This window comes from Peromyscus eremicus, chromosome 1, assembly GCF_949786415.1.
Source record: "Peromyscus eremicus chromosome 1, PerEre_H2_v1, whole genome shotgun sequence".
Lineage (NCBI taxonomy): Eukaryota > Metazoa > Chordata > Mammalia > Rodentia > Cricetidae > Peromyscus > Peromyscus eremicus.
Window position 1 is genome coordinate 18,924,092 of NC_081416.1, and position 13,090 is coordinate 18,937,181.

The 13,090-nt window shown below is 40.9% G+C and overlaps 1 protein-coding gene across 1 annotated transcript in view; it reads left to right on the forward strand.

Moving 5' to 3' along the window:
* Positions 1-474: 474 nt before the first annotated feature.
* The window catches only part of Hpse2 (heparanase 2 (inactive)), a 681,933-nt gene continuing 669,317 nt past the window's right edge, over positions 475-13,090 (forward strand). Inside the window, exons 1-2 of the mRNA XM_059257820.1 lie at positions 475-1,460; positions 4,612-4,769. Coding sequence (XP_059113803.1) covers positions 1,174-1,460; positions 4,612-4,769 — 445 coding nt within the window. The 5' untranslated portion in view covers positions 475-1,173. The remainder of the gene's footprint in view (positions 1,461-4,611; positions 4,770-13,090) is intronic.

Sequence of the window (13,090 nt, forward strand, 5' to 3'; positions counted from 1 at the left end):
ATGGGCCTCAGAATAATCTACAAGCTATTGAGGGTGGGGATTTAAAGAGCAGAGGTTGTAGTGCATCTGGAAGCCTAGACTGATCTGTGTCCAGGAGTTATAAGCAGGCACACTCTAATTTTTGACCAGGGGCTGGATCTGAAAGGCTTTATAGCCCCTTTCTTCATCAGACACGCTCACCTGCAGGGGGGCTAAGTCTGAGGGTTGTTGTTACGGAGACATTGGAGGAGCATCTTTACTTTTACAGTGTAATACATCGGCCAAGGAGTGGCTCAAATCTACAGAGTACCTTGAAGTCCAAGTGCAGTCCAATGGATTGCTTGACCTTGCCAAAGCCAACAATGTATGGAAAGCTCAAGGCTCTCTCTCCTATATAAGTAGCAGGACCATGGAGCATACTGATTCTTTTGGACTCTCCTGATTAGGAAGCTCTTTGACCTGGGCATTCTGTTTTCTCTCCCCCAGCTTGGTCTCCATTTCCCTTTTCAGGAGAAATGATGTTTCTCTATGGCTGTCCTGTGAGGCTCAGAGGTCTGCACTCCTAGGCACGGACTCTCCTTTGCTCTCTGTGCCTTGGCAAAAATTATAGTCATCACCACAAAACCCTTTACAACTAACAACATTTACTGCTTTAACCCCCAAAGGAAGGCACAGAGTGGACAATATGACAGAAGTAGTCAGGACAGACTGACGCTCAGGCAGTGAAGTGCCCTTCCCAGAGCCTCCTGGGGAGGGGAGGTGAAAACAAGACGTCTGCTCTTGCCCAAGATGGTACCACAGTACTGTTTCAATCCCACTGGCCGCTTCCTGACCATAGAGGGTTAAATCAGTAGGGCACAATGACCACCCCTCCCCCTTTTTTCTTCCTCCCCCACCCCTTACCTTTAAAAAGTTAAAAAATGTCTGCAGTCAAATCTCTTAAAGGGGCGGTGCTGGTGAACAGTGCTCTTGGCACGAGTTGCTGAGAAGGCTGGCTAGGGGCGTGAGTTCGCTCCACCAGCACCAAAACACTGAAAAAAAATGCGAGCAAGCAAGCAAGAGCGAGCGAGCGAGAGCGAAAGAGAATAAGGGGGGGAGGAAGGGGAGGGGGGCAGATACACACACACTTTAGATAAGGACAATTAGTCACCATCGAGACCCAGTAGGGAGAGAAGTTTAAATCAGAGGGATTTAATGAGGGTGCTCTGTGCTTTCCCTGAAGCCATGTCCTCCAGCAGCTCCTGCCCCCCCTCGTGCCTAGCCCTGGTGGCTCTCTTGGCTCTGTTGCTCCATCTCTCTCTCTCCTTCCAAGCTGGAGACAGGAGACCCTTGCCTGTAGACAAAACTACAGGTTTGAAGGAAAAGACCCTGATTCTACTTGATGTGAGCACCAAGAACCCAGTCAGGACAGTCAATGAGAACTTCCTCTCTCTACAGCTGGATCCCTCCATCATTCATGATGGCTGGCTCGATTTCTTAAGGTAAGGCAGGGGCTTCGATGGATCATTTAAAAATTTAAGTACCCCCACCCCCATTCTCTTCCTGTCCCCTGCTCCAAAGGGGGAAGAAAAGAGGAAGAAGAAGAAGGTGGAGGAGGAGGAGAAGAGGAGGAGTATAGCAGCAGCAGTAGCAGCAGCAGCAGCAGCAGAAGCAGCAGCAGAAGCAGCAGCAGCAGCAGCAACAGCAGGAGCAACAGCAGCAGCAGAAGCAGCAGCTAACTGATCTGTCTTTCAAAGAGAAAAAAAGGAGGTTTTCCCCCCTCCTGGAATATTTGCTGTGAGGCTGTAACTAGTGATTGAGAAAAGCAATGTTTTCTATTAAGATGCACATGTTTGCAATGCAGAAGGCATTTCAGAAACTTATCAGTTATGACTGAAAAAATGTTGTGCTTACATATATCCACAATTAGCCTCCCCTTCTGAAACAGAAACAAGAGGTTCAGGGAAGTTACAAAAGGGAAGATCTGGAACAACAAAGACTCCAGAGGAGTGGCTGTGTGTATGTGAGAGAAAGCAGTGTGCGTGGGTCTGAGTGTTCAGTTGGATTGCATGAAAGTGGAATTTGCCACGGAAAGATGGTTTCATCAGTTTTTCACTCCTAGACAGAAAATGAATTTAAGGAGAGTCTGGAGCGGTGAGCGAATTGAATTGGAGTTAAAATGTTTTATTTTGTATTCTCCGCTGTCATTACCAGACTTGAGGACTTTGTAAGACACTTTTTATGGATGTAGCCCTTCCCCCTCCGCCCTCCTCTTTGAGTTTTCCTTGGTAACTGCATAGTTTAGTTTTTCTTTACAGTGGGAAAAAAAAATTGTTGCTCGGGTCGTAGTGTACATCATACGCGATCCATAAAGGTCCCAGAAACTCTCAGGGGGAAGAGTTGGGGGTTTTGAACCCGACCCTGGCGGTGGTGGATTAGCAAACTCGGAGATTGAGATTCTCTGGCAATCTAATTGGGTTCACCCTGTTCCCCAGTTGTTACTATTCTGGCAATTGAGCAACCTCGATCCCTTCTCTTCAGGGACAGTTGTAGGGAGGGGGGGTGCTGGAGATAAAAAGGAAAAATACAAAAGAAAAAAGGGAGGAAAAACTTCTGTAATACCGAATCTCCAAGAGTTACGTTTTTGAAAATTCCCTCCAAGTTAGAGGCTCGGTTTGGGCTCTTCCAAAGAGCCTAGAGTGCTCTCCATCTCATTCCAGATCCGAGGCTGCGTCCGACACACATCTTCAGTGAACATTTTTCACTCATCGAGAAATTGGAGTTTTGCTTTTCCGGGTGCGCCCGCCCCTTAGCGCTCTGCCTCCAGTCTGCGGATGTAGCAGGTAGCTGTGGGCGCTGCTCTGAGCGCTCCTACCAGGTCCGGGTAGCGTAGCCCAAAGACCCAGAGGTCGCCACCGCCAATGCAGAGGCCGTTTTGGGGTTCCAGAGGGTACAGTTGTTGGGAGGGCAGGAACAGCGCTGCACTACCGGGTTTCGTCCTTGAAAGCTTTTCTGTGCAGAACTCTTCTCTGAATTCATCCAAATGTGGGGTGCAACAGGGGTTTTCCTAAATGCACACCCCACTTGCATTGTACTGTTCCAGCTACCCGGACTTGGAGTTTCTTCCTCCTCCTCCTTAAAAAAATGTCAGCTTGTTCGCGCTAAATATTTGCCTGCTGCAGAAAAATTCTGGAAGGCAGCTTTTCGGGGAAGAAGCCGTGGCGGGGCGCATTTGCATTGGCTGTGCAGGCTTTATCCGGAAGATTGGAAATGCTGCGTTTCCCTGGGGCCACACTCGCACGGACGTCCCTCCTGTGCTCAGCCGGCCCACGCTACGCCTAAACTGCGCCCGCACTGGAACTCGGTCCGGGAAAGCCTAGCCAAACCTTCGGGCCATCGGAACTCTCAGGGTAGACATGTATCTTCCCCACAAGTATCTGAAAGTGGAGTTTCCGTTTGTTCTGTGCCTTTTGAATCCACCTCCTTTATGGTACTCTTTAACGTCTCCATTTTGATTTGGATTCTCAGAACCTGAACCAGCAAAGCGTTAAAAACAATGTATAGACCGGAACTCAACAGCTGATTGCTTCAGCATTTACAGCATCTGCAGGGCTGGTTCCCCCTTCCTTCTCAGAGTAGCAGTCTTTGGCTTTTAAAAACCCGTTGATGGAAATCATGAACTTGAATAGATGCAAATGTTATTGTTTCGGTAATCAGAATTTCCCCGACGCTCAAGTTCCAACATTCGCCAAACTTTTTTTTTTTTTTTAATCCGTCGCTACCAAACCGCTTCAAGTGGCAAGGAGTTGGGGCCAGGAGTGGTTTGTGTGTGTGTCGGGAGGGATGGGGAGAATGCTATCTTTCTTGAGATCAGGTTGAATTATTTCAAGTGCCAAAAAGACACAGATTCTAACTGTGGGATTTTTTTTTTTTTTTTTTTCCGCGACAGGGGTGGGTGTAGGTGGGTGGCGTCCTCTGAAAGGCTGGGATTTAGCCTGGGAACCTCTCTGCCTTCCTGGAGATTTGGGAAGCTACTAAGTTACAGTGTAATTAATAGGAACGGAAAATCAGTTTTGGCATTAAAAAAAAATCCTCTTAACCTTAGGTGCTGTGCCTGGATTTAGACAAAGTAGGCCAAGTTTCACCATCTTAGAGGTTACTATGCCCCTGGGGCCGAGAGGCAACGCGGACTTCAGCTTGGAAGTTTGGCAGCAGTAGGCTGGCGGTCCGCTCTTTGCGCGTCTGTGCCAGGAGCGCTTAACTAGTAGTGGCAGAAGGCAGCCAGTTGCGCCTGGGCCCCAAGTTCGCCGCGCAAATGTCCCTACCCCAACACACGGAACAAACACTTCTCCAACCCTTTAGAAATCAGTTCTTAAGGCATCCAGGTGGGAGGGCACAGCTGCGGCCAGCGGGGTCAGGAAGAACAGCCCCAGGGAATCCGGAGGCTGAGGGTAAGGCAGGCAGCAGAGCCGGTTCACCCGAGCCGCCGCAGAGCAGCCCCCTGCCTCTTCGGACAGCAAACTGGAGAGGGCTTAGATAATAAATCTCCCGCCGTGTCTCCTGCAGGGAGTGAGAAGGGGCCTTGCTCCCTGACCAGTGCGCTCTAGCTTTCTCCCGGGATCCTTTCCTCTCTCTCTTTCTCTACCCCTGCAGCTCCAAGCGTCTGGTGACCCTGGCCCGGGGACTCTCGCCCGCCTTTCTGCGCTTCGGGGGCAAAAGGACGGATTTCCTGCAGTTCCAGAACCTGAGAAATCCGGCGAAAAGCCGCGGGGGCCCGGGCCCGGATTACTATCTCAAAAACTATGAGGATGGTGAGAAATTTGGTCCCGATTTTGAGTGTTGGAGGAAATTGGGGGTGGGAGCAAGCACTCGGCCGTGTGTGTGTGTGTGTGTGTGTGTGTGTGTGTGTGTGTGTGTGTGTGTGTGTGTAGGGGGCAGACTTGGAATAGAGAGCCTGTTTAAAGTTCCCCTGAAAAACTACAGCAGCATGCTAGGGTTCACAGAGTGTGAGACTCCTGAGGTGACCATGCAGAGAGAGCTCCCCAGGTTGTCCATACCCAGGCTGTCTGATTTTGTACTGTGCCTTGGAGACTCCAAAGTTCTGGAACCTATAGGCCACACTTCGTTTGCCTAGTTCTAAGGTTTATTTTGTTTTGTTTTTGAGAAAATATAGCCAGGTTCCCAGATTATTGAAGAGCCAGACACAGTTCATTCCTAAAACTCTAGGCACGTGTACCTTTTGTTTGTCTTATTTCTTATTTTCCTGGAACAGGAGATAGAGATTTAACCTTTTTAGAAGCCCACTCTAAAATTTAATGGAATAATATGTCTTAGATTGTTTCTCTGTGAGGAAACCTTCTTTGGACTGCTTAATCTGCCGTCATATGTTTTCCCTCAGTTTAACAGTGGCATTGCAGATGTCAGCTTTCTTTACAGCCAGAATCAGATGACTGAAGTCTTGCAAAGGCTTTGCAAGCTCCAAATTCTAGTCCTGTGTAAGAAGCCAATCATTTTAGATTTGAACAATTTTGTTTTTATTAAAATGAGTGAAAATGTAATTTGAAAGTGTTCTATAAAAGGTTTGGTGTTAATATCTATGAACTTTTCAGTGTGACCAGAGATACAATTTCTTTCAGAGATAGGTGGCAATTGTAGCATCTTCAGCTACCCATGCTGTTAAAGTTGGTAGAAGAGACATTAGTGTCTCTTTTTTGAGGGCTCTTTGTCCTGCTGTTCCTTCTCATATTATTATTATTATTATTATCTTAAGGAACTGGGCACAGGTTTTCAGAGTCCTTGGGATTTTGTTACAGCTTGTTCTTATAAATCACCCAAACAAGGAGATAGCTGTTATTTTGGGACTTCACTGAGAGGTATTAGGATCTATTTCAAGGATAGGGTAGCTGATGAAATTGTGTATATGTGTGTGTGTGTGTGTGTGTGTGTGTGTGTGTGTGTGCGCGTGCGTGCGTGCGTGTGCGCGCGCGCGCGCACCCACCAGAATAGACAGAGGGCAAGATTACAGCTTGTTGAGTTTGAAGCATTACTAAGACTTACTCTTTGAAATATTTGCCCAGAGCGAAGGTATTTAAGACTTTATCTTTTCAAAGGTGAAAGTCATTGCTATAAAATGTGAATTGCATGTAGCATGAAACACTGAAAGTAAAAGACAATCTGAACAGCATCTCTGGTGGTGATGTGACCCCGGGTCTCATTGCTGTCAGGGTCACTGTCAGCTCTGGCATCAGACAGAAGAGGGGATGTATTAATGATTTTCCTGATGAGATAGTTTTTGTTCAAATTCATTAAAACTACTTCCTCTTTAGTTTGTGGGAAAACTTATAAGACCTCCAGAAATTGCTGGGAGGAGAAAAAGAACAGTGTATAAATTTTAGAAATTGACTCTTTTCTTCAAACTTTGCATTAAAATTCTGCCAACCCTTCATTGAGTATAGTGAATTCTGCTTAAAGTGAAGAATACAATTTATTTACCTTTATAAAAGGGGAATGTGGGCATCATGTGGAGAAAAGGAATTGCCAGAGTTGTGTCTGTAAAACTTTGCAGAACTAAAAACCAAAACAACAACCCCAAACCGAAGACTAAAAAAGTCTATTCCCTTTCAGTCCTTCTACTACTTCGGAGTCAATATAGGGCTATCCCAGATGAGCTTTTCTACCCACCAAACCCAGCATTAAAACCTGTAGGAATAGAGTTTTCATGCCTGAGGGAGAGAGTTCTCCTACCTTTAGTTTTTCTTTTTTGCCTGCAAATTTCTCCTGAACTTTCTTTTTCTAAATATTCTTCAGATATTTACAGTGATACTTGTATATTTTTAAAGATACATACCTTCAAAATAGCTTGTCTTTGGTGTGGGCACCAACCCCACAGACTACCTGGATTTAATTCTTTTAAAACTTTCTTTAAAGTCAGCCCTTCCAGACCCTAATCTGTTTTATTGCTCCTAGCTGAACTCCTTCTGATTTATGTCTCCCTGGTAATAGGATGCTATGAACTATATCAGCAATTGAGGCCTTACCAGAGTTAAAGAGAGTAGGAATGCCCTATTCTTGCCCTTTGATTCTCATGTATCCTTAAATCACCCATGGTGTCTTTGCTGTTAAATGTTACATTGCAGAATTTCAGACAAAAATATTTTTGGTATAATAACAGTTTTACTAACATTCTATTTCCATGTCACTTTTCACCCAGTGATAATTGTAATTATCACAGACATCTCAGAATAATTAGATTCTTTTAGTAAATGGCTCTGCATTACATGCTTGACTATCAAGGCATTTTATTAAAATATATTCACTTGAGGTTCAGGCCACACCAGTCAGAAGAACAGATGACCTGTCTATTGAAGAAAGCAGGGTATTGAAATAACTTATTGTTCCAGGCTATGCTCAACATTTGTAACTAAAATAAAAATCTGTGCAAAATATAAATAAAAGACTACTACTTGAACAAATATTCACTTAAACATGATATTGAATAACAATGTACTCATGAATGACTTATGAAAACCAATGATATAGTGAAGAAAATATGGAACTTGGGATTAGAAAGCTCACACTGTAGGCCTGGATCTAACACTTAGGCCTGTGTGGCCCTGAGCTTCTTGCTTCTCAATAACATGTGAATAATGATGATGATACCTGCTCTGCATTTTTTTCTGTGAGGACTATAAAAGGTAATTTGTAAATATTTTATTGATGACAAAGCACGATAAGAAGGCTAATGCCTCTTACAACATTTACATTTAATGTTGTAAAGTGGTAAGTGAGTAGGATTAAGATCAAGAAAGATTCAAGTCAGTGTGAAATAAAGAGTTTGGCTTAAGGGATCATTTGAGAGAGAATTTAAATATAGGGACACTTTAAGATAGGGAAGTGAGATGCCAAAGAAGCCTTTTTGTGTGTGATGATTAGAGAAGATATTAACCTTTAGTTTTATGACATACTAACATTAAAATGAAATGTAGCTCCTGCTTGGGCAAAACCCACATTTTTCTAGTTAATTCACTCATAATGCTACTCTGTTGTGAATTTTTCTCTTGAATTAATAATGTAATTAATAAGTCATGTGGTTTCTATTTTTCAAATGCTTTGAGCACAGTAGAACAATTACACTTTCTTGAACTTTGTGAAGCCATTGTTTATATATCAATTTGGTACAGTTACTTATTTTACTGTGTGCTGGGGCAATTTGAATTTCACCTAAGCATAGTAATGATGGAGGAAGTAAAACAGTGATTTCTTTTTTAAACCCTCTGAATCTCACTTTGCCTAACTCTCTCTCTTCTGTGTGATGTGTTTTACTTGTTTGCCACAACAAAATGGGTGAATATTTTCTTAGGTCTGTTTTGTTCTAGCCTACCCCTCTTCATTATGTCTTTAGTGTTCTTTATTTGTATGACCCTCTTTGTATGGCTATAACCATATCTGTAATGAAGATGTATACCGTTTATTATGCATATTAAAAACTAAATGTGTAAAATTATATGTTTATCATGTTTACATTTTTTTTTTTTGCTAAAAAGCCTTGGTTATTTGTGGATTGCTTATATAATCTTTTCAAATTCTTCAACATGGTGTTTAAAACCTTTCACATCAGTCTCTGCTTTTCCTACCCTGTATTTCTGTGTACTTTTTAATATGGCCTTCTTTGATTATTTAGATCTCCCTAAAGTACCTTTTTGTTTTAAACCCATGGTTTTTCTTTTTCTTTTCTTTCTTTCTTTTTTTTTTTTTGCTAGCATATTTCTGCTTGGATGTCTTTCTCCTGACTTTATTCAAATCTCACCCCACCGCACTTGATTCTTAAAGGGATACTGCAATACTTTATTTGTACAATCTCTTTTGAGCAGGAAGTTCCAAGTGATCTTTTCTTATTCTGGAAGGCATGCTTTTATTCTTTATGCTCTTTTGGCTCTTTCTACTTTGTCTTGACATGTAACTTCCCATAAATATGTTCAGTTCACCTTTCCAAGTGAAATGCAAAGTATAGGAGTGTATTGTAGCTACATAACATAAAATTGACACATGATAGATCTTCAGTAAGTATTCCCAGGTAGTTTATTATTTAGCAAATATTTCCAGTAGTCTAATAGTCCTGTGAAAAGCTCTAGGAAGATAGAATGACCAATGAAGCAATGAGCCAAGGTAGATGTAAAGGTTCTTTTTTTTTTTCTTTTTGGTTTTTTCGAGACAGGGTTTCTCTGTGTAGCTTTGCGCCTTTCCTGGAACTCACTTTGGAGACCAGGCTGGCCTTGAACTCACAGAGATCCGCCTGCCTGTGCCTCCTGAGTGCTGGGATTAAAGGCATGCGCTACCACTGCCCGGCAATGTAAAGGTTCTTTATTCTTTTGCCTCCATTGCATGTGCCTGTGAAGTCCATTCTAAGTGCTATTTTAGTAAATTTTTTACTTTTTCAGCTCCATATACAGACATTTTATCTCTGTTCATTAAAGTTGTCTTGGTTATGTCCAGGCTATGCATTTAAGTCTAACTTTACCATTAAATTTGAACCTTTGCATTGGGACAGAGGTAACTGTTACTATACATGCTTTTTTGTCTTTAATTTTGCTTTTCCTTATTTGCTTTCTGTAGTTCCTATGTCTCATTTTATAGTTCTTGATATAATAGTGCTTTTTCACAATTTCATGTACCTTTAATCTTCATTTCTTGAAGTCTTTTCAGAGAGCTTCTGCTATTCTAAACAATGAATTTGAGCATACATTGTTAAACTCTAAGGCATAGTAAAAATATTATTATTGTTCTATTTTTTTCTAGGAAGATTTTCCAGTTTTCATGAAGATGAAGTAGCTAATTCCTCTTCTTTCTGTTCCTATTTCATCAACAGACTCATGACATAGGAACAGAACAGCTTTCAAAATACGCATATTGTCTTGAACTTACATGGTGTTCATTATCTCATTTTATTTCATACAATATTTCTTGAAACTCAGTTAATAAAAAACAAATATTATTAATTACCTACTTTGGGTTTAATTTATGCTAAATGATGAAAAGAAGAATAGAAAATGAATAAAAGATAGTGTCCCAAATCACCATTTGAACGTTAGTGTTAATTGCTTTGGGAGAAATCTATAACTCAGTGTTGAAATAAATAAGCCAAAGTTTAAAGCAAAACAGGCTATTTACACTGCCTTGTAATATTTATTAACAGATGATAGTGCTGGTTTCAGTATATGTTCATAGCTTCTCTTCTTGTGTGAAGAGCAACACCAAAACAACATAGAATTACCATCTAAGGAGAATAAATTAGTTTGCTCAAGTATAACAAGACTTAGGTAGCCAGACTTCGGTGCAAGTCTGGTTGAGTCTGTAATGATGGTAGATTTTAGAGTTGTAAAGACCAGGAGAAAAAGAATTTAACTTGAGAGAGCATGAGGTAATAATGGGCCTGACTGGATAGTAAGGTGACTGACTGATCATCCTGAAAAAGTCCATTAGAAATTTTCTTGCTCCATGTACCAGAACGGTGTCAGAATTTTTTGTACAGAAACATATTTCTACATTTTTGTTAATTATGAAAAGTTTGTATTTAAAGAAAAGTACATGTTATAAATGATTCCAAACAAATGTATGTTGCTAGAAATTATATCTAAATTGGTTTTTATGATGTTCAAATGCATTTTTGGTAGACATGAATATGTAATTTTCTCCCACTTTCCCTTTCTATCTCCCACACTTCTTCCCTAGCCCCTACCCTGTTGACCTCCCCAGATTTTTTTCATGGTTCTGGGGGCATGTAACTCTAGGTTTTCGTACATACTAGGCAATAATTCTACCAGTGAGCTATTAATATATCCCCAGCTCAAGGGCGTACTTCAACTCGGGCTTTCAATGACATTTGGTTTCATATATCCTTTTCTGTCCATTCATGTCCTTTAGCTAAAATGTGTTATAATAACTACACTTGATAAAGTTTGAGTTATAAAGCATATTTGAAAGATAGATGATTTAAAATTGAATTATTTATTCACTTACAATGGCAGACTTATAAAATGAAGGCCTTAGAAAATACTTAATAGTTGTTTTTATTTATTTAAGAAATTTTCCCACTCATTCTACATATCAACCACAGATCACCTTCCCATCTGTCCTTCCACTCACCTCCTTCCCCCCAACCATCACTTTACCCTCCGCAGATTCGGAAAGACAAACGTGGTATATACTCACTCATAAGTGGATACTAGATATAAAGCAAAGGAAAACAGACTACAACCCACAGCTCCAGAGAAGCTAGGCAATAAGGAGGACCCTAAGAAGGATGCATTTTTTTTTTTCTGAGACAGGGTTTTTCACTGTGTATCCTTGGGTGTCTTGAAACTCACTCTGTAGACAAGGCTGGACTTGAACTCACAGGGATCGCCTGCCTCTGCCTCCAGAGTGGTGGAATTAAAGGCGTGCGCCACCACCACCCATGCTTGATATCTTTTATGTTATATTTTCTTCTTTTGTAGAGCAAAAGCAGGCTAATGTTTTGTTATGTTAATTCACTTACTCATTGAAAAGCTTTTAGTTTCAGATCTGTAGTTGTTATTTATTTATTTATTTTTTTGGTGCAGTACTAGGGATGAACCCTGGGCCCCATGCCAGCTGGGCGAACAGTATTACTGAGCTACAATCTCAGACCTTTAAAATTTTATTATTTAAAAATATTTTAACTTTGTGAGTGTATATGTGTCTGTGTGTAGTTAGTACATGTATGTATGGGTACCTGGAGAAGCCAGGGCATCAGATACCTTGGAGCTTGAGTTAAGGACAGTTGTCTGACATAGGTACTGGGAACTGAACCTTACAAGAGCAGTATGTGCTCTGAACTGCCGAGCTACCTACCTCTCCAGACCCTTAAAACTTTAATTTTGAAATGGTCTTTCTAAGTTGTCTAGGCTGATCTTGAATTTGTGATCTTCCTATCCCAACCTCTTGGGTAGCTGAGATTATAAGCATTTGCCACCATGTCAAACCTCAGATCTTTGTTTTCACAGAGTCAGAGAAAATAAATTAAACCAGGTATGGTTGTCAGATTAGTCACAGGCAATCGATCAAATTTCTTAAACCACATAAACTGTAGCACTGTTACCCATACGAAACATCATTATTTCTCCTGCCAAATTTATTAAAAAATTTCCTTCAGTTATCCTAAGTCCTGGGAGATGGGGACTTTATAAAAACTAAGTTGTTTTCCCTTCAAAATTGTCTAGGCTTGTTTAGTCTACCAACCTTCTGGTCAGGTTCTTGACGGCAGGAGCTTTCTCTGAGAGTCCTTCACAATGGTTAGATGTTAGTCAGCTTCTGTGCCTCTTCCTGCCTTCTGTGACTGGTCAGCTGTCTCAGTTGTTTCGTGTTCTACTCAAGCACTCACTGTGTGTGGGAGGGAAGGAAGAGGAGGAGGTGGGAAAATGAGAGAATTAAACATTTTATTTCATGCATTTGTCTGTGGATTGTGATTTAGACATAATGAATGCACGCTCTAGACTTGTTCTATGAATAGTTGTGAAAAGTTGTTGACTCTTTTGTCCTTGACTTTCATGTTCCTATCAGTTCAAATCCATTCAGTTTTCTTTATATAGGAAAAGTGAAAAATAGTATTTTTTTATTTTAATGAATATCTTTTGATTATTAGTGATATGTCAAGATTGTGCTAGATTTTGAGGCTATAAGAGGACTAAAACATGAGCAGTGCTCTCAAAGTGCTATGGTCTTAATTTTGCAGTAATCTTTAGTATTATCTTTTGACTTTATTCAGGCTAATGTTTGCTTAGTCCTTCTACCTAAGTAAGTAGTAGATGGCATACCTGCCACCTTGGATCCAAATCCTACCTTTTAAAATTTCAAATTTCACTTGTCTTTCATAGCTCCAAATCCACTTGTTCATTAGCCTAGTGCTAATCTAGTGTGCACTAATCTCTGTTTTTCTGAATTTTTAAAAATTTTCTGTATATACTATCTATATTAGTGCAGGTGTCTCCAATTTATGTTTGGTTAACTTAAGGAGATCATTTGTTTGTCTTTATAAGTTTATCATTAAAACATGTTGGCCTTGATAAACACATAGAAATTCAAATAGACATAATCATACTGCATGAAGTCAAAGTAT